Source organism: Notechis scutatus, chromosome 1, assembly GCF_049901735.1.
Source record: "Notechis scutatus isolate UNSWTSFEM ecotype Mainland chromosome 1, rNotScu1.2, whole genome shotgun sequence".
Taxonomy (NCBI): Eukaryota; Metazoa; Chordata; class Lepidosauria; order Squamata; family Elapidae; genus Notechis; species Notechis scutatus.
Genome location: NC_142009.1, coordinates 191,681,527 through 191,703,337, shown reverse-complemented (window position 1 = coordinate 191,703,337; position 21,811 = coordinate 191,681,527). Strand labels below are relative to the sequence as shown.

At 40.1% G+C, this 21,811-nt stretch overlaps 1 protein-coding gene across 11 annotated transcripts in view; it reads left to right on the top strand.

Moving 5' to 3' along the window:
- The window catches only part of NOSTRIN (nitric oxide synthase trafficking), a 38,890-nt gene that overhangs the window by 8,682 nt on the left and 8,397 nt on the right, over positions 1 to 21,811 (top strand). For 5 of the 11 annotated variants that reach the window (XM_087949786.1, XM_087949782.1, XM_026685065.2 and 2 more), the window contains 11 exons: positions 586 to 669; positions 3,101 to 3,163; positions 3,380 to 3,461; positions 5,218 to 5,280; positions 6,213 to 6,311; positions 6,679 to 6,804; positions 11,477 to 11,575; positions 11,652 to 11,777; positions 16,321 to 16,429; positions 17,643 to 17,731; positions 19,139 to 19,264. In XM_087949786.1, the coding sequence (XP_087805912.1) occupies positions 647 to 669; positions 3,101 to 3,163; positions 3,380 to 3,461; positions 5,218 to 5,280; positions 6,213 to 6,311; positions 6,679 to 6,804; positions 11,477 to 11,575; positions 11,652 to 11,777; positions 16,321 to 16,429; positions 17,643 to 17,731; positions 19,139 to 19,264 (1,005 nt within the window). In that variant the 5' untranslated portion in view covers positions 586 to 646. Of the gene's footprint in view, positions 1 to 585; positions 670 to 718; positions 1,009 to 1,614; positions 1,690 to 3,100; positions 3,164 to 3,379; positions 3,462 to 5,217; positions 5,281 to 6,212; positions 6,312 to 6,678; positions 6,805 to 11,476; positions 11,576 to 11,651; positions 11,778 to 16,320; positions 16,430 to 17,642; positions 17,732 to 19,138; positions 19,265 to 21,811 lie in introns of those variants that run through there. The other 6 variants (XM_087949781.1, XM_087949778.1, XM_087949780.1 and 3 more) reach the window with 3 other exon arrangements.

Sequence of the window (21,811 nt, the reverse complement as noted above, 5' to 3'; positions counted from 1 at the left end):
TGAGAGAGGGAGGGAGGGAGAGAGGGAGAGGGAGACTCCAAAAAAGCTTTGATTTTTTCCTTTCCGCCCATGGAAACATTCCTGTGGCTGCCCCTGATTCAGACTTTCAGAAGCTATTCATTTTAATGTTGTCTTTGGACTGGTGGATTTGTCCATTTTGTTTTCACATATTATTCAACTTCCTCCAAGTCTGACTTTTGTGAGATTTATTAGACTGTTTAGCAGAAGATTCTGGCTTGTACAGGCTCTAGCACAGTTTGGGTCAAGGCTAAAACTACTGTATAATTTTAACTCCTGCTGTATAGATTCCTGTCTCCCCACTTTCCCTCCTCCAGCCCCCCAGCCCCCTCCCCCCCAATGCTCATTTTTCCCTCCCTTGGTGAAATTTCCAAAGTTCTAAACGTCTAAGACAGGGGTCTCCAACCTTGGCAACTTTAAGACTTGTGGACTTCAACTCCCAGAATTCCTCAGCCAGCAAAGCTGGCTGAGGAATTCTGGGAGTTGAAGTCCACAAGTCTTAAAGTTGCCAAGGTTGGAGACCCTGGTCTAAGACAAATGAGTGCCCACTGATTCTTTTCTCTACAGAACTAGTTTGGAGATTACATACGGTAAAGGACTGGAGAAATTGGCAAACAAGCTTGCCAAAATGTTGACTAAAATAAAAGTGAGGTAAGTATTAACTATACTTTTATATTCTTTTCCTCCACCCCTGGTCCAGGATTTTCTTCAAGGGTAAAAAAGATATGTTGCCTCGGATGGTTGTTGGAGATCCCAGTCTACAAGTCCTCTTCTCTTCTGGGTGTGACAAAAGGAAATCTGTCTTCCTGGATGTGCTGGTAGTTATGTAATAATCTGACCAAATGGGATGAACTCAGAGCTCTGATGATTAAAAAAGAATTGCTCTGCTTGAGACCAGCTTTTCTTGATTTTTTTCCACTTGAGAACAGCAGCAATTGCATCCTCATTGGAAGCTGTTGAGAACCACCATGCATGATGGTTACAAATAAGGTGATTGTGAGGAACCCCCAGGGATACCGCAGGCTCCCTAAAATGTTTCTAAAACAACTAGAATTGTTTCATATTACCAAATATTACAAGAGTTTAGAATCCTTACCTAAAATTGTCATGTGAGATTTGGCTATCATTTTTTTTTATATTGAAGTCCACCACTGAGGGGCAAATGACATGGGTTTTATAATTTGTTAACTAATATAGTTCCTTTGTATTTTAATTTGACTTTATTTTCTCTCTTTTAAAAGAGGTGTATTAACTTAAATTCATAAACTGATAAACAAGCTGAAGACTAGCTCCAGATAAGAAAAAGCTTGTTAGTACAACCTGAGGCCTGGCTTATCTCTTTGGTGAATGCTGAACAACCTTTCTTCCTTACAATTATGCCCCTTCTGATGTCAGACCTCATTTTAATGAACATGTGTGATATCATGGGATGCAAATATGTAACATGTTTGGCTACATGCAACTGATTTCCTATGCAAAGGGGAGGTTACTTTTATTCTGTCCAGTCAACTTTCCTCTTGCATTTTCTTTGTTGTGTTAGCCATAAAAAGGAGGGAAACATGAGGCCAGAGATTCTCTCTTCTTTTTTTTTCACAGAGAGACCCCATTTAATTGGGGTACACTAATAAACTGTTTTTAAATGATCTTCCAGCTCAGTTGCTCATTGGAAAGGTAAACTGAAGTAGAACCTAGAGCCAGATTTGGCTTTGACCACTGACTATTATAGTACTTTTGTGGATTAATAATAGTCCCCAATCACAAATGGGAATCCTTCTTCTCATTTTCATCATTTTCATTTTATATCAGATATGGGCAATCTCTGTTAGAAACAATTATATATGTAGACATGTGTTGAAAGTTTCGATTCCTCCCTCTTCTAGGAAAACAGCCCCCACCCTTTATCAAGTAGGGCTATTAAAATAGCTGGAGCCAACTTACTTTTCACAACAAAGGAAGGAGAAAATTACAGGCATGAGACACAGAGAAAAAACCCTACAAACTAGCTAAGATCCTCTCCCATAGAAATCAAATAGATGGCAAATTATAAAAATTTGTGAAAAGCAAACCAAAAGGCATGGCAGGAAGGAAACAAGATAGCAAACAAGCAACTACAAAGGATCAGGACCATAAAAACCAAGATCCCAAGAAAAGAATTCAACACACACAAAGAAATCAAAGTCTTCAAAGATTCACACCTACAAATCAAAGAACCTGAAGTGTATAAAAGAGAGGTTTTCCTACTCACTTATTAGATTAATCCTAGGGACACTGTGAGATTTCTTCTTATCTGCCTTCCTATTAATAAACTGATTCGGACTTTCAACGCAGCTGACCAAATCCTTTTGCATTTCTCCCAGCCGGGAAATTTGAATCTACAAAGGAAAGAACTTTGCCTATTACAAAAAGGCAAGGTTTTCTTTTTTTCCTTTCCTCACATGGTTGAGGGCTAAGCAAGAGAAGCCTTAGTACAAAGTTCATGTGATCTTCTCTTTTGCAGGGAGAGGTTCACTGGAAACTTGGGAAGCTTCTCCATATTTAAAAAAAATATGTGTTAAAGGCATTATAGAGCTTTCATTGGAGTTTGTCTTTGTTTCCCAACCCAAAATAGGGAAAGTATGCCACTGTTAGTCAATGATAGTGATCAAATTGAAAAAAAAATACAAGGGGGGTTTCCCTGATCTATATCTAACTAATGGTCCATATCTATCTCATGTCCTTTTGATCTATGTGCATAATAGAATTGAAACAAAATGCTCCAATGTTGGGGGGAAAAAATGAAGCAGCCCTCACATTAACTTCATATCACTCAGGTGTCACTTTGCCACACTAAACTATTTTCAAATATAGCCAGCTTGCTTCCAGGGTTCATTTCGATAAAGCAATACGCATCTACAATTCATCTTATAAAACCACTGTTACGGAATTAGCTTGGGTCTCAGATTTCCAAAATAGATCATAGGAAAATGTAAACCCAAACCTAGTAAAAATATCATATTTCTCGGGTTCTTAGGAATGATAACTTGCTCATTCAGGAGCTGAAATAAAAACATATGTCTCCTTCCCCCCCGTGGTCTTTCTTTAGCTATATTCATCGTACTTCGCTTTGTGTTTCGGAGGAGCTGAAATCTGAATCAGATTTGCACAGGTAAGCAGTACCTGCTTCATTATTCAAAGTGTAGTGAGGCCTGGAAGGGCTTTAAAACTTCTACAATAAACATTGCTGTGTTATTGCCTCCTTGGAGGAGATTGCATGGCTGATATTTACAATCCTTTCTGCTGTGGTTGTCTGGCAAATGATATTGCTTTCTGAGAAGGCAAGTTTTCATAACATAGGTGTATATATTTTATGTCCTGCATCTAGAAAGCTTGGCAAAGCCATTCAGACGGAAGCGATAAACCCAATGAATCGTATCCTGCAGGACCATGAGAAGAAGAAAAAAACAGTGAGTTCAGATAACCGTTGTTGTTATGATAATGTACTGCAACATTTTGCTTGCAGTATTTGGGCCTACCATGATACTGACTAGGATCCAAGCCTGTACCCCAAATTGTCATCAAAATATCTCTCGATGGGGAAAAAAACTTACCAATCCTTCATTTGAATCTCATCCATTCCCCAGGTCTCAACATGTTACAAATATAGCAGCATGGGCAAAATTGACTTTGGCCAACACTAGCTACCAGATTATTCCTGGAGAACCAGACAAAGAGGGATGATACAAGAAGAAGATGCATTAGAAAAAGGAGAGTCATTCATGACCGCAAGCTGTAAAAGCAATATTTCCTTTCAAATCAGACTTTATTGTCCAGATTTGAGATAGTTCACCCTATCTCATGTCTCTAACCAACCCAGATGGGCAAGGATCATCATAGGTGACCTGCTTTTCTTGTATCTGGCTTACAGTGGAACTGATTCCTCCTTCAAATCTTGAATGTAAAATATGCAGGTGAAAAGAAGGTTACATCTGGCTTTTGGGATGGGCTTCTAATTTCACTAAGGGCCTTGCCCTTTACAATGTGACTGTGCTGTGGCAATGATCTTATCAACTCATAAAACATTCCTATGCCTGTTTTAGTAGTTGCCATAAAAAACGGGGAGGGGATGAAGGAAATCTGGAAGAGCAGTGCAACAGTTTGAAATTGAACGTACATTCCAACTCTTATCTTTAAAAGATTGTAACTAAAATACCAGAGCTTTTGCCCACGAATATATTTAATTGGAGAATGTGAATGATGACAGCCAGCCCATGAACATGCTCAATTGAAGAATCTGGTTTATGAGACACCCAGGGAGGAGGTGGGAAACAGCATCACAGGTGACTATAAATTATGTATGCCAGAGTTGGCTTCATACAAGACAATGCCAGTATGTTGCCTCTAATGAATCCTTTGAAGTTTTTTGAGTGTGGCTCGAGAATCATGATTTTATTAGGGTGATTTATTCCATACTGTGCATCTTGTGGGCAAAGCACCTACTGCATGCTTTCCACCTCTTAGGATTCTAAGCAGTCAATCAACAATTGTGTGATCTGGCAAAACAAGACGAAGGCATCAGACACATTTCAAGGGTCTCTTAGGCAGAAAATCTTTCTAACCTAAAGACATACTGGTTACCCATTCTGTCCTTTGTGATTTGTTTGATCTAAGACACTGTAAAATGGACACCTTGTGAAACATGGTCCATGAAAAACTTGGTGATAAGTGCAATGGGAGATCAAGTTGAAAATGATAGAATTGTTCTTAGGATGGTGTGCACAATATTATATGTCAGTCGATGCAATTCACTTTTCTCTGCCCCACCTCTCTTTTCCTACAGATTTCGCTATAAAGCTTTTTCCAACGTATTTCTTTAGCAAAACTTGGTGTCTATGTGCAGGTGTGAGGTTAAAAAAAAAATCAATCATCCTTTTCTTATATGGTAGATAGACACATATGCCTGGCAAGTCCTACACTGAAAGAAATGTAAACTGTTATTCTCTTGGATAATTTTTTGTTTTATGCTAACTATTGTAAAAAAAAAAAGGCTCTTTTAAAAAATCAAGATTTAAAACTTACCTTCAGTTAAAAAGTCCAACGTAACTAAATATATTAGGTTATATTCCCCCAAAGTAAATTATTGAAATCGTATCAGTTCTAAGATTAAAAATGAAAACCTAACAAACCCTTATATCCTTCCTCCCTCAATTGTGGTACCACAAGGTAGACAATACAGTTGAAAAGGCAGCCGAAGCAGTTACCAGTAACTGGCGTCAACAGTTAAAGGCAAGTTTTAATCTTTTATTCCTGCAAAATACTTAGAAGTGAACCATCCATTGGGAACTGCTGCAATGGCTCCATTTACCTAAATGGGATTCAGAAGTGGGTGTCTCTAATGACCACAAAAAAGATACTGGCTGACTGAGTTCTAATTGTCAAGAAGGAAAGCAGGTGATTCTAAAATAAGGGACTTAAAATTTTCCAGTGCTTAAAAATTAGTAATCTGGAAGATACAACTCTGTTTTCTTTTTTTAACAAATGAACATTTTCTTCTACCCTATATTACACTGACCAGTATGCAACAATGAAATATTTACTATTCTCAGGGCAGTGACTGATAGATCTCATCTAAATATTACCTACTGCAAGCCAGAGATGCCTACCGTGGCTGTGTATGTTTGTGTGTCAAAAACAGTCACGAAGCCAATGAGCATTAAAAAGAGTAGAGCTTCAGTCCCATAGTTGTACTCACCCTCTTGGCTTTTGATATCCCAATACCCATGGTTTGGATTGTAGGCAACTCCCAAGATATGGAACAACAAAGCATCTAAGACAGGGGTGTCAAACTTGATTTCATTGAGGGCTGCATCAGGGTTGTGTTTGACCTCAGGAGGGGGGTGGTGTGTGTGTGTGGCCGGGGTGGATGTGGCCAGCTTGATGTCACTTGTGTTGGGGGCACCTGTGGTGGCCTGAGCCCTCTGCTAGTGAAAATGGGCTCTCAAGCTCCATTTTTGGTTGGGATGGCCACCTGCAATCCTCCGCCAGCGGCCCTCCCAAGCTCCATTTTTGCGGGCAGAGGCACTGCGGGCCAGTCCTTGGATGTTTCCGGGCAGCCCCGCAGGCCAGATCTAAGCACCCTGCAGGCCTTGAGTTTGACACCCCTGATCTAATTCACTCTGATTATGAATTCTGTTGATATTGGTGTATTTGCGGGATAGGCCAAGAAGAAGTTAAAAGAGCTGACCAAGGACCATGAAGCACTTTTCCGTGATACAGAAAGCTCCCACCCATTGGCTTCCCCAAAGAGCAAAAAAAAGGTATGTCTTCAGACAGGTGTATGCCCAAATGGAGACATTATATAAATGAGGTGGAGTAGGTAGACAGGTAACTTGACTCAGGATGTTCAATTCCCAGAGGAACACTTATCTGCTTGCTAATTACCTTCTGGGGAAGTATCTGTCAGCACTTCCATAGCCCATAATAGCACATTTCTCCTATTCTTCTACATTACTTGGTAAATCTTAGTGATTACAGAGAAGTTGCTTTTTCCTCTTTCCTTGCATGTGTCAAGATAAAATACCATTTTCACCTATTAACCTGCTTTGAAAGCAGTGCCCCTGCTGTGTGAAATCAATTATGCTTTTTTTAAAAAAAAAAAATCCTGCACTTATATTTTCATTTCAGTTTCTCAGAAACCTAGAAAAATCTGCTATCAAACTGGCAAAGGAAGATGAAGACTATTACAAGAAGAATTTAACTGCCTGTGAAACTCGCGTGAAATGGGAGCAGACATTAGAAAATGGGCATCAGGCAAGTCACTAGAGGTTTCTTTCTAGCACTGTTATGTCTCTACTGAGCTTTTCTTCAGCTGGAAACAAGTCATATTCTTTCCTTTTCCAATTATATTCAAGTCTGATTTGCAATTCCGTGAGGCACCTCCTGATTTACAGATGTGCGTTCAAGATAAAACATCTAAGGCCCCCCAAAGTATAACTTTAAACCCTGTTTTGTTGAAGATATGAAATAAAATGGTTTCTGTTCCCAGCATCTCAAACATCCCACACTTGTCACTCTATGATGGAAAGTTATTTATTTATAACAAATAAATCCCCAATGTAAATGGGCCAATAATTTTAACTGTACTGATGGAGACCTCGTGCAGAATTTTTGTCACCATTCCAGAAGAATGAACTGTGTGTGAGAGCAGGACTCATTAGTTGAAGCAATTTCATTTCATTTTTAAATACCCTGCATGGTCCCATGCCAAAAAGTCTTCCCAGGATCACAATCAGGGGTGGGAATTCTACCAGTTCGGACCAGTTCTATAGAACTGGTTGTTACGATTCTGCGCAGTTCGGAGAACCGGCAAATCGCACCACTAGCTGGCCCCTCCCCTCCTCACCTACCCCACCCAGGAGGCTTCCCTGAGGCCCAATCAGGGGTGGTATTTAGGGGATTGGGGGAGGGAGAAGTGGCCTGAGAGCAGAGCTGAACCTTCCTTAGGATTGAAGCTTCTATTTTTCAGTGCAGACTCAGGCAGCAGATTGCAGAAAGGTAGACCTGGGAGTGAAGCTGTGATTCTGCAAGCAGCTCAATCTGCCTGCCTGCTTTGCCTGATTTTGGGTAAAAGTTGCTCTTTTTTTATAATAAAAAATTCAATCTGTACATGTATATTTACAATATTTACATACAAGCCACGCCCAGCCAGTCACATGACCACCAAACCACACCCACAAATTAGGCCATGCCCACAGAACCGGTTGTTAAGAAATTTGAATCCCACCCCTGACCACAACTCTAAAAAAAAACTTAGAGCAAGTTCCTGGGCTCTTTGCAAGAGAACCACCTACAACTTCCTAATTATGGAAGGATAATCATTTTTCCTTTCCCAGCATTAAGCCTGATGCAAAGATGTAGGTAACAGCAGGCAAGAAGTTATTCATAGAGCTGCTACTAATTCTTTGGAGCAGGGGTATCAAACTCACGACAACACGTTGTCGTCATGTGATGTATTGCAACTTTCCCCCCCTTTGCTTATCTGGGGGTGGGCGTGGCTACCACATGATGCATCTGGCCTGCGGACTGCAAGTTTGACACCCCTGCTTTGGAGGAAGGATAAGAAATTTTTTCCTTTTTCATCCTCACTTACCACAGATTCAGCTTCTTTCCCCTTCTCCCATCTGTCAGATTTTCATCATCATTAACTTTCATATTTGGAGGACAGAATAAAAAGGCACATATGTACCGTGTTTCTCATATAATAAGGCCGGGTCTTGTTTTTTTTTGAGCCCTGAAAAAATGGCTAGGCTTTCTTTTCGGGGGTGACTTAATTCTCCCCCTTGCATCTTTGGGTGGGCGGGCAGCGACGGCTTGGATGTTGACCTCGGCGTTGGTGGGGCACTTCGTATCGGGGTCAACGCAGGCAGCACCATATCCGGGTGTGCAACAAAAGTACTTCCTAATGGCAAGCCCCCCCCCCACTATTCCCCCCCCCCATTTTGCATGTTTTAATATAGGCCTTAATTTGGGGGGAGGGGCTTAATTTCATTTCATGCCTATAAAACATGCTGGAGGAGGCCGTATTGTTGGAGAAACAGGGTAGATAAAGAGATCTCTTCACATGCCAACTGAAGTTTCCTGGTTTGTAGTATACTTTTATGGCAATTGTTACCTATATTTGGTAAAATCAAATGTGAGTATATGAATTTCATCAGTAATGTATTATTTTCCTTACTTTCTGGCAAGACAGAGCACCACGTGGTAAAAGTATATTGATTTGCAGCAACATAAATGTTGTCAAGATATGTTTAGTTTCCATGGCTCATGCTGTTCCCAAGATTTATTCCCTGACAAGATGAACAGCGAAATATAAATTCTTGGCTTGGACTGATTCCTGCTTTTGTGCAGACATATTAGCTTTAAAAATAAAAACAAATATTTAATATGTATTTGTATGCTTTCCTCCTTCCAAATAGTTAAAACCAACATGTTGTTCACATTAAAACATCCCGTAAGGAACAATTAAAGAAAATGAATATGTTTAGCCTAAGAAAAGATGACCGCAGAAAGATACAGCAGCATTCAGATATCTAAAGGATTATTATGAAGGCAAAGGGGTAGATTTATCTTCTGTTACCCCAGAGCAGAGGGGGTATTCAGCAGGTTCTGACCAGTTCTGGAGAACCGGTAGCGGAAATTTTGAGTAGTTCGGAGAACCGGCAAATCCCACCTCTGACTGGCCTCGCCCCCATCTATTCTCTGCCTCTCTAGTTCCAGCTGATCGGCTGGGTCTTCTTTTGTTGCTCTGCACAGGAGAACGGAGCTGGAAAGCAGGTTAGTGGGGTGGGGGAGGAATGGGGATTTTGCAGTAACCTTCCCCTGCCACACCCACCAAGCCACACCCTCAGAGCTGGTAGTAAAAAAATTTGAATCCCACCACTGTCCCAGAGCGCAGTTAGAAGCAGTGAGCTAAACTACAAAGAAGTAGATTCAAAGAAGATGTCAACAGACTGCCACTTGAAATGACCAGCTTTCCCTTATTGGAAGTCTTCAGACAGGCTGAAGGGTTGTCTGCCAGATATGGCCCAGTGGATCCTGAATTGATCTCCAAGGGCCTTCCCAACTCCATGATTCTATTCTGGCTATGACTGACAACCTTGTCCTTTCGCCTGCAAGGCTTGCTAAAATGCTAAAATAAATAGCTCCATAGTTGATGTGTAGTCATGCAAGACTAAAAGGGCTCCTGGACTCTTTCTTTCTTTTTTTCTTAGCATATATCTCATTGAGTCCAACCTAGTTAAAATCAGATTAATGACCACCCAGAACTAGATTAGAATCTTAAAAAATAGTAAAAATACTGAAATTTGTTAAAAGTGCTTCTTTTTTAAAAAAAAAAAACAAATTGGCCATAAATCTTCTCTCTCTCTTTTTTTTCTTGGAGCAGTTTAATTAAACGCTGTTGAGCATCACCACCTCCACTGAGAGCTTCTGTATCCTTAATTACATCCTTAGATCTTATCCAACTCCTTCAGTACTCTTTAGCTAAAAGGAACACACCTACATAACAGTCAGAAAGATTCACGATCCAAACCCCAGCTTAGTTTTTGATGGAGCTCCAGCTGCTTCCCAAGTGTTTGGGTCCATTTCTTTCTGCTCTTAACAATATGCAAGCAAATGGCATTCTCCAGCTATTGTTAGTGCAAATGGATGGCTTCAGTGACCCAGAAATACATTGTTGAAGTAATCTTAGAATCAATTCTTAAAGCTCCATAGGGAAATAAAGCTGCTCCTAATAAAGAGAGAGAGGGAGAGAGGGAGAGAGATAGATAATTTCACTTGCACTCCTTTCTTCATCTAGTTTTTGGAATGATGCATCATTATCGACTTGGGTGCACCACATTAAATAAGCAATTAGATCATGTTTGATTACTATTTTGCATTTTTTGTGCTGATTAGAAGGAAACAAGATTTGATTTTGCATCTGCCTCACTCAGGGAAGTTTTACGAAATAAATTCTGAACCAGAATGAACCTCTCTAACCAATATTTCTAGCAGGACTGGAACTGATGGGAGGAAATTCTAGGGAATGCATAAATGCAATCTTCTGCCCAGCTGTAGTAGAACTAGTTACTCAGAGAGTTTTACTCTCTTCCTGACATCAATTTTCCTAAGTTTCACTCCAGAAGAGCAAACCTTTTCTTTCCAACAACAAATAACATAGGTGCATCCTGATGTTTGGATGGGCATGTTTCAAAGACCTGTCTTTCATTGTTTGAGTTTTCAACAGTGAGCGACAGCCAGAACGAAAGATCAAGTCCCAAATATAAATCACACTTTAAGTACAAGAATGCAATGTTTTTGAAAAAAATACTTCCTGCATGTATGCCTGACAATTCATAATCACTAGGGTTCAAAGTGCCCCTAATCAATAGTAATATTGTACATTCAGAATTTTTTAAACTGACTGATTGAGTAAAGGCAAATATACATGTCCCAGGATAATGTTGCAAGATCGAATCTGGGCTGGTTACCAGGACCAGAATCTCCAAGGAAGAATAAACCTCTGGTTGTGGTGACTGAGCCAGATTTGGTCTTGACTTATTGAGTTTTATCCCACTTTTCTTTTTGGTCATCTCAAGGCACCTATGTATCTAACACTTCCACCTACTACTTTCATGCACTCTCTAAGCTAATCTGAGTGAATGAAGGCCCATTCAACGCTATAGGATTCACTTTAGATACAAGCCCTAATGGTTAATGGCTGAGTAAGGTTGAAGTAACTGCTCTGACTCTCATGTTTAAATGTTTCTTTCTGTATAGAGCAGGGCTATCAAATTCCCGGCCCATGGGCCGGATGCATCACACACTGGCTACACCCATGCCCGATTTAGTGAAGGGGGGAACGATACGTCACAAGATGCCGTTGTGACCCCGTGAGTTTGACACCCCTGGCATAGAGTAATCATTGTTTCCTTTTCCACAGAGCATTCTTGACCTCGAAAAAGACAGACTCCTGCTTCTCTGCAATACATTACATCGTTACAGCCAGCTTCTTTCTCATTTTGGACAAAGCCTCATTGCGGTATGTTAATCCCACATTCTTTTGCTTTGAATTAAATATTACTGGGAAGTCTAACCTCATCTGTCATTCGTTCTAGTGTCATGAAAAGGTTCACAGTGTTGTCGCTGAAGCAGAAGCTGACAAGGACGTGCAGATGTTAGTGAACGAAATGTCAGTAACCGCTGCCGAGACCAAGCTCGAACTCTTGTTAACAGACTACTACGTAAGTGGGCTGCCAAATCTCCTGTCCTCAATCATGGAAGGAATCGTTTTAAGTTTTTCCTGACTGAGATGCTGGAAGCTGAAACAGAGCACGTCTGAAAGATATCAGGATGGATTAACTAACTGGGGGTGGTGGTATAGAATCTGGTTATGCTTGCACAAGACAAAACCACAAGCGAGCCAATTGTATTTTTGGTAGGTTGGAATGCTTCAGTTCATTCACAAGCACAGCACATGTGTATGACAGCAGTGTCCAAGGGGTAGGTGAAATATCTAGCCACTATGCCACCAAGAGCTGTGGTTGTATGCAGTATTGCAGGCTAGTTGAGCCCACAGCCAGCAGTTCGATTCTGACCAGCACACAGTTGACTCAGCCTTTCATCCTTCTGAAGTGGGTAAAATGAAGACCCAGGTTGTTGGGGGGGGCGGGGGGAGAATATGCTGACTCCGTAAACCTCTTAGAGAGGGCTGTAAAGCACTGTGAAGTCTAATTGCTATTGCTATATCAAAATGTCAAGATGGTGATCACATTGGTGCAATTCTTTGTGTATGCTCATGATTTCAACTTACATACAAAAGGAGCAGGATATTGATTACGTGGTTGCCATTGTCACCCTGACTTTTGTTTTACACCACCCCTCCCTTCACCTGGGGTTTTCCTGGTACATGAGTAGAACCCAAACCATTTACTATAGAGCAGGGGTGTCAAACTCAAGGCCTGCAGGGTACTTAGATTTGGCCTGCAGAGTTGGCCCACTGGGCCGCCTTGGAAACAGCAAAGGTCCAGCCTGCAGTGCCTCTGCCAGTGAAAACGGAGTGCGGAGGGTCTCCGTTTTCACTACCAGAGGGCTGCAGGAGGGCACCGTGGCCAAAAACAGCTCACAAGGGCCCTGCACAGCCTTCCTGAACTCCATTTTTGTTGCAGAGGGTAGCAGGAGGCCATCCCTGCCAAAAATGGAGTTTGGGACCCCGTTTTTTGCTGACAGAGCTCTCGGGCCATAGGCACTCCCAACATGACTGACGTCAAGCTGTCCATGCCCACCCTGGACATAACCTCCCCCAAGTTCAAATATGATCCTGATCGGCCCAAAATGAAATCAAGTTTGACACCCCTGTTATAGAGTATTCAGAATCTGAAGCTTAAAATCTCCTATAAACTGTAAGCACATTTCATGATCCAATATAAAGCCTTCATGGTGAAGAAAAGAGATTAAACTACTTTTCCCACCGGAGTATGTTGTTAGGCAGAACTTAAGAAAATTAGTCTTCTAATCAGGAATATGCAGAACAGAGAGGAAAAGGAGAACAAAGGAGACAGCATATGTATACATTCACAATGCCTCTGTTAATCAATGGGATTAAAAGTGGCAAGAATCTTTGATTTTGGAGCTGTATCTCTGCAGCACACATTTTATAATCACTTTGGAAGGAGAGATGGGCAAATAACATAAATTGTAGTCTATTGTACTCTCAAACACAGCAAGTGTGTCATGGTTCAGGATTAAACGAATTCTGAAGTGTTCTGACTGAAACTACATTTAATTATGGACAAATATTGTGCCAACATAGCCCATATCTTATAATGCATTCTATGGGAATCATGGCACGGAAAATCAACACCTTCAGTATCAATGACTTAGTTTAATACTTTATTTCCTTCACTTAAAGGAAAATACAAATTAACTCTACTTAGATGGGGACTAAACAACAGCATATCAGGGTTAAACAAATTCAGACCAGTGGTGGGATTCAATTTTTTTTACTACCGGTTCTGTGGGTGTGGCTTGGTGGGCGTGGTGTGGCTTGGTGGACATGGCTTGGTGGGTGTGGCAGGGGAAGGATACTGTAAAATCCCCATCCCACCCCACTCACCTGCTTTCCAGCTCCGTTCTCCTGTGCAGGGCAACAAAAGTAGACCCAGCTGATCATCTGGGACTCAGGAGGCAGAGAATAGATAGGAGCAGGGCAAGTTAGAGGTAATATTTGCCAGTTGTCCAAACTACTCAAAATTTCCACTACCAGTTCTCCAGAACTGGTCAGAACCTGCTGAATACCACCTCTGAGTCAGACCCCACCAGGGAAACGTTTTCCTTATCTCTGTGATGCTTTCTAATGACCATCTAAGACCAGGGGTGTCAAACTCAATTTCATTGAGGGCCACATCAGGGCTGTGTTTGACCCCAGGGGAGAGGGGTGCGTGGCCAGGTCAACATCATTCATGTCGCGGGAGCCTGTGGTGGGCTGAGAGCTCTGCCAGCGAAAACGGACTCCCGAGCTCTGTTTTTGGCTGTGTTGGCCTTCTGCAACCCTCTGCCATTAAAAAGAGAGCGGCGTTTTCATTGGCAGAGGCACCGCAGGCCAGTCTTTCACTGTTTCCAGGGCAGATTTAAGGCCCAGATTTAAGCACTAGATTTAAGCACTGGATCCAGCCCGCGGGCCTTGAGTTTGACAACCCTGATCTAGATTATTGTAGCTCAAACCAAATATACTTTGTCCTCTAAAATATGCAAGTCATAAACAAGATTTGCTTCTGTCCACATAGTTGTGTACGCTTCTTCCCCTAATCTTGACTCATGTTGAATGAAAGACATTGTTAAAATACTTTCCCATAAAATATTTCCATAAAATATTCCTGTCACACACAGAGACTTGTGCTTTTTCAGATGCAACCTTATCAGTACATGGCATGACAGGAAAATTGCTAGCCTGGTTAAGTTTACACCTATATGGATCAATGTCACACAGAATACTTATGTGAATAACACTTGGTATTCAGTATAAACCAGATCTGAGATGCACAAGGATATGACAGCATAGTCGAACAAAATATTTTAAAAATCATTATGGGTATAGCCAGGATTTCAATGTCTCTATTTTTAATTGAAGAGACTCAATATTAGTTACTGCGTTCTAGTATTTTAATTAAACACATGCAAATTCTTTAATAGGGCTGCAGTATTTCAAATTCTGCTCACATATCAACTTGGAGAAAAGCCATAAAGGGGTCATGTCTATTTCACAGGGACATAGATTTCAATAACATAAATTCCTACGGCCATGTGAAAAGATTCAAGATTACTACAGAATTGCTTTTTTCAGCTTCCAACTTTTTATCCCACATAATCTCAATTTTTATTTCACCCTTTAGATATTTTTAAAATATATTTATATTGTTTCAATTAATCTCTAATTGTTTAAGGTTGACTTTTTATATTTGAAATGCTTATTTTTATGTATATATTGTTTTTTACTTGATTATTGTATGCTGCCCAGAGTTATTTTTCATGAGATAGGTGGTATATAAATTAGATAGGTAGATCATAGATCAGTGATGCCTGCACCCAGAAGGCAATGAGCGCGATCCCTTCCCGCTCACCCCAACCCCTACACATGCGTGCTTGACACCCCCCGCTCCGCATGCATGTGTGAACTTTCATGCTCCCCCCATCCCCACGCATGTGCGCGTGACCCCCCCCTGCTCATTTTGGGCCTAGTAGGCCTCCCTGCAGCCTCCTGGGAGCAAAAATAGGCAGTGGGGGGCCCACACCACACACACCCCACACCCCGTTTTGGGCTTAGCAGGCCTCCCTGCAGCCTCCTGGGAGCAAAAGGGGGGAGCGGTGGCGGGGCATGCCACACACCCCTCTGTACTCCCCCCACACCCACGAATGTGCACGCATCTCCCACATGCACACCCCACCCCCTACAAAAATCAGCTGGCCAGTGGAAGGCTGAGCTGGGGCGACGGCTCGCATGCCCACAGAGAGGGCTCTGCGGACCACCTGTTGCACGTGTGCCATAGGTTTGCCATCACGATCATAGATGATAAATGAGAGAGAAGGGGGGGGAGAGGTGTGTGTGTGAGAGAGGGAGAAATGAGAGACAGGTAGGCAGGGAGAGATGAGAGATAGGTAGGGAGGTAGGCAGGCAGACGTGCCTATTTGAAGTGTTCACCCATAACTATTTGTGAAGTGAAGGCTAAAGCTGAGGAAAGATTAAATACAAATAACAGTTCTAGAGCTAGCCTTGATTGTTATGACTTAGGGACCATACAGTTGTTCATCTGGCATCTTTGTGGATTTTGATTAAACTTTTAATGAGAAAGTGACACAAGTTGTCTCTGGGAGACAACTGAAGCAAAAAGTTGATGCAGAGGAGAATGGACACCCCTATAATGGAATTTTAAAAACAACAAGGAATCTGCTGTCTTCCACTGACACTTCCATATAAACTTAAAAACAAATTATTACAGACCAAATTGGGAAAGTATATTAGGGTAGAAGGGCATCTGTGAGCTTCACCCTTGATTCGGACTGTCAGCAATGTCTGTCCACTTTTTCCCCCCCACAGCCAGAGGGATCCAACTCTTTCCTTTTAATGTCTGAAGCATTTCATAATTCATAAGGCTACTAAAATAAACAGCAAATTGCTAGTTTGACAATGGGCATGAGTTGAGAACATTACCAAAAATATACTTCATACCCTGCGTGCCTTTTAATCAAAACCTATTAATCTTGGTTTCATTCTCCCCTCTTCTATAAAAGGAAGAAGATATGATGAGCCTAATTGAAAAAGAAAGGAGACAAACTGCCATTAAAGCTAAAATAACACGGGTCCAAACAGACTTGGAGAAGGCCCTACAGGACAAAACAGGTTACCTCACACTTTCAGCATTTTATACTTGATCATTTACACAAGGTGATGGTGTATCTAATTCGTGCCCTTTCTAGCTCTTCCAAACTTAAAGAAGCCCAACTCTCACTTAGTTTGTTCCCCTTGGGATAATGGGTTTTGTTGGCCCCTTTAGCTGGTAACATTTACAGAAGGGGTTCTTAACTTTTTTTGTCATGGGACTCCTTTGAGAATTCACTGAAATCTGCAGAGACTTTTTCAGAAAAATGTATTTAAATTAATAAAATAATATAGATGAATGACAAATAGTAGATAGAGGATAGACAGACAGACAGATCGATTAGATAGATCAGTGATAGATAGACAGACAGATAGATAAATGATAAATAGCTAGATTATATCTATATCTATCTATCTATCTATCTATCTATCTATCTATCTATCTATCGAGAGATTACATTACAAATGAAACCAATTCTGCTTATATTGTTATTAAAATATTTAAAAATTAAAAAATTAAATACATTAAATCAATAAAAAAACAATACCCTTTTTGGAATATGATTTTAGATAATGAAATATATTGAAGTTAACATGGAGGGGAGTTTAGATACCATACTTTACTTTCTTGCCTATAAATAAAAAGCAACAATTAAGTTAGAGTTTATAGGTTAACAAAAATAATGTAGTTTCCCCCCCATATAAGTTCATAGATCAACAAGGGGTACAAGATCAAAAGCCCTACTTAAGAGAGTGGGCTACATCTTTTAACTTTTTAAATATTCAAATGGAGCAGGGATTTTCCTAGTACTTATAGAGATTTGAGGATGTATGGTAGGAATACAAGTAACATCTTCAATTTGGAACAGCCTTTTCAACTGTTTTAAGGTGAAAATATGATATGTAGGTTCCTAAAGTTTGAACTGATATTAAACAAGACACACTGTCACTGTAACAAAACTGTGGGTGCCTGAATAATGTTCCTTTTGATTAGTACTTCTACCCTTGAAAGTAGATGAATACCATTGTGTACATTCTAATATTGTTCATTCTTTTTTTAATAGCATGTATATTGCTTTATTCTAACATTACATATTGTATTCAGAACCTAAAAAATATTTTAATGGAAATAATGGAAATTTGCTAACAGTGCTATTATATCATGGTTGATTTCCAGGTTTAATTTAGAAGTGTATGAAGACTAAGCAAATCCTTGTGTTTATATTTTTTAAAGGCTTAGAACGGATGCTTCAGGCTTACAAAGAAACTCCACAGTTTTCAGATGCAAAGAATATAAATGATACCATTGCACAGCTTAATGAGGTACATTGGAAATTAATATATATTTGACCTTTTAAATATCTACATTAGGTCGCTTTTGTTCAGCTGAAATGCAGTCTTCAGTTTTAATCCTTTGGCTGTCTTCAGAGGTGCACCTCTAATGCATACATCAATGAAGTTAGGCTGGTAACTACTCAAACAACCTTTCAGTTTTGGGGCTGCATTTAAGGAAAGCCATTTTAACATTTAAGGAAAGGCACTTTGCACAAGTTAATCTGACATGAATTAAAATACAATGAATGAATACATGAATAGGGTTGAAATGTTTAGGAACAATGTTATCTTTACTAGAAGATTCATTGGCTATAATAGGTTAATATTATTTGAGCAAATATTTTAGAACAATAAAACAAGTACAGATAGTCCTCAATTAGTAACTAGCTTGGACAGTGACCCTTTGCAGCTAAGATGATGGTAGAAGTGACTCAGATAGAAGGTCCATACAGAGAGTGGTAAGGACAGCTGAGAAGATTGTAGGAAGCTCGCTTCCCATTATTCCCGTTATACTGCTTATAAGCGCTACATGCTTAGAGCTTGAAGCATTGTTAGAGACCCCACACATCCACTTCAGTTTGTTTCTGTTGTTCTCCTCTGGGAGGAGGTTTATGTATCTATAGCAGGACAACCAGATTCTGTAACAGAATTACAGAATCATAGTCTACTTTGGATGTATACATATACATGGCAAAAAAAATAAAATAAAAAAGTCCTGAACTGCTTTTCTCTGCAACAGAGCGCATACCTAAAAAAGTCTTAACTGCAAGTTAAAAAGATCAACTCTGGAAACTTAATCAGCCAGTTGACAGCTGCTTCCTGTAACTGACCACACTTTAATCAGTTTTACACCTTCTGCTTTTGTTTGCTTGCTAAGTGAACCAGGGGTCCTGCTAGCACATTCCTTTCCAAGTGAATTGCCCATATGTCCCTCCTTACTCTCATGTAATCCCTTTCTCTCCAATTAATGTAAATGCAAACATCAATTCTTTTGTCACTAAATATCCCAACACTGGGGTGAGCATTCAAATGGCCAGAGGAGTAGAGAAAAAGGACATTAAGAGTTGCCCTTTCACTCAGTTTCCTTATGAATAAAGTTCCAGAAACTTTCCCTGCCATTTGGGCACACCTGACTGTCTTTATAGCTATAAAGCAAAGCAAAGCTTAAGTAAAATCGTAAGTACAGTGGGTATGAGATTTTATACTTAATGATCTCTCAATATCTAAGTTGCTGGTTCCTGTAGTTGCTAATGAGGACTAAGTGTATTTTAAACTAGATCATTTAATCTCAGTGTCTCCTTCTGCTCCCAATAATCAGAACTGGGAAAACAAAATGGTTACGTCAAAATATTTGTTATTTACATATATTTAAATATATATATATATATGTTAAAGGCAACATTGAAAGCTGCCCTTCTGCAAGCAAATCATTTCAAATTGGGGAGTGCACTTGCTGAAATTGAAAAGAAGCCTAAACCAACTCATTTCTGCAATGACTGCATTTCAAAATGGAAAGAAAAGGTAATATTATGACCTTTGAGATATGGTACTACTTGTCCATAAGATAATTTTGGAGATCACCTATATATGCATCTATAACCTAATGCCATAGACCTACAGAATTATTTCAGCCCTTTTATTTAATCCTATAGCTAAGTAATGGAAATCAGATATTATTAGGTTATTGTAAACCCACCTGGATTATTATTATGTTATTGTAAGCCCTTCTGGAAATGGCCCAGTCTCAGGATTAATACTTGGTTACTAATTAATCCACTTGAAGGTGGTTACATCTTGATACGTACACAGCATGTCATTTATTATATTATATACTCTCAGGTTTGGCTATAGTGACTGTAAGTGAAGTTTACAATTTCTAAATCCCTTCTGAATGATGTTACTGCTTTATTGCTAATATTTACATGAATGTGATACTACCACTTTAAAGTTTAGACTACCCTGATTGCTCATCTTAATCTCTTTTCTTGCATATGTATAGGTGAAACAAGTATCATAATGTTCTGTTTTAAATATTGATTTTAGTCAAAATTATTTTCATGCCTTTCTCTGACTGCATCTGCATCCATATTTCCTTTGTGGTGGTAAATGATCTTCCTCCCTCCCTCCCTCTCTCTTTCTTTTTCATTTTACTGTTGCCAATAACTTGTCTTCATGATAGGGGTAAAATCATTTTTTAAAACCCTTTTGTCATTCCCAAACAGTCTTTTGGAACATGTTTAGTTTTTCAAGCATTTATGGCTGCCGTGGTGATTTGGCCAGTCCCCAAAGCCCCATTTATTCAAAGTAAAATTAGTCAGTATCCCCTCCTCCACAGTTCCAAACTAAGTATTGAGTTGCAGCCACTCACATTTTATTATTTCGTAAGGATGCTTCTGAAACCATGCAACTTCCAGGAACATTTTTGGAAATGGAGTAAATTTCAGAGGTTAATGATTTGTGGCATACTAGATTCTACAGTAAAACTACAATAAAAATTCTACAGAGGAATTATTGACTCTGTCATTTGTACCTCAATAACTGTCTGGTTTGGCACAGCAACCAAACAGGACAGGTACAGATTTCAACGGATAATTAGGACTGCAGAAGAAACAACCATAACCAGCCTGCCTTCCATTGAGGATCTGTATACTGAACGAATCAGAAAGAAGGCTGAGAAAATACCCTGTTTCTCCAACAATACGGCCTCCCCCAATAGGAAGTCCCAGCATGTTTTATAGGCATGAAATGAAATTAAGTCCCTCCCCCCAAATTAAGGCCTATATTAAAACATGTGAAATGGGGGGAGGAATGTTGGGGGGGCTTGCCATTAGGAAGTACTTTTGTTGCACACCCGGATATGGTGCTGCCTGCGTTGACCCCGATACGAAGTGCCCCACCAACGCCGAGGTCAACATCCAAGCCGTCGCCGCCCACCCTAAGATGCAAGGGGGGGAATTAACTCACCCCCGAAAAGACGGCCTAGCCATTTTTTCGGGGCTCAAAAAAAAATAAGACCCAGCCTTATTATATGAGAAACACGGTATCTACAGACTCCTCACAAACTGGACATAATCTGTTTCAACTGATCCCCTCAGGACGCTGCTATACGGCATTGCATGCCAAAACAACTAGACACAAGGATAGATTTCCCCCCTCCCCCCAGTGCCTTCAGTCTGCTGAACACCTAATTCTCACAGCACTGTCTCATTTCTCATCTTCTCACCGTTCCTACTATCTTCTCCTATTGGAGAATTGTTGTTTGTAACTTATGATGAATGACTGTAAGTATGATTTATATTTTATATCTATGACCTATTACTTGCTGTTTTTATGTACACTGTCAGCTTATGCACCGGAGACAAATTCCTTGTGTGTCCGATCATGTTTGGCCAATAAAAAAATTCTATTCTATTCTATTCTATTCTATTCTATTCTATTCTATTCTATTCTATTCCATTCCATTCCACTCCATTCCACTCTACTCATTTAATGTTATGGATTATTTTAATATGTATAAAGTAGATGGGCTTGGAAGTGTCCACAGACCTCCAAAGTCATCTTCACAAGCCCTCTCTTCTACATCTTGATACTGTCTGGAAAAATCCTCCAGAAAAGAATCCCTGACTTGCACTGTACCCCCAAAATGAACTTTTTTTTGGTAAGGTTCCAACAATTAAGAGAGATATTCTAATAGTATGGCACTCAAAGATGCAGGGTTATTAAAAATAGAACGTTACTGAAAGCTGATCCAGGAAAGCTCCGGTTCCTCACATAGAAGGGAAGACAAGAATCACACAACCCTATAGACAACACACATAAAGACTCGACTCAGTCGGCATTTGCTGCTGAGATTGTGTGCGGCAAGTTTTTCCCTCTGCTGTGCTACGGATCAGAATGGTTGCAGAGCTTTCCAATAGCATTCAAAGCAACTCTTGTCAGAATCCTCACTTTAGAAAATCTTCCTACATCTTTTTTTTTTTTTTTTAATATATATCAACAATCATGTTTAGAAGTTGTGGTTGGATTCGGTGGCATCCGGGATGATTGCTTTAAATGTTTGCAGAATTT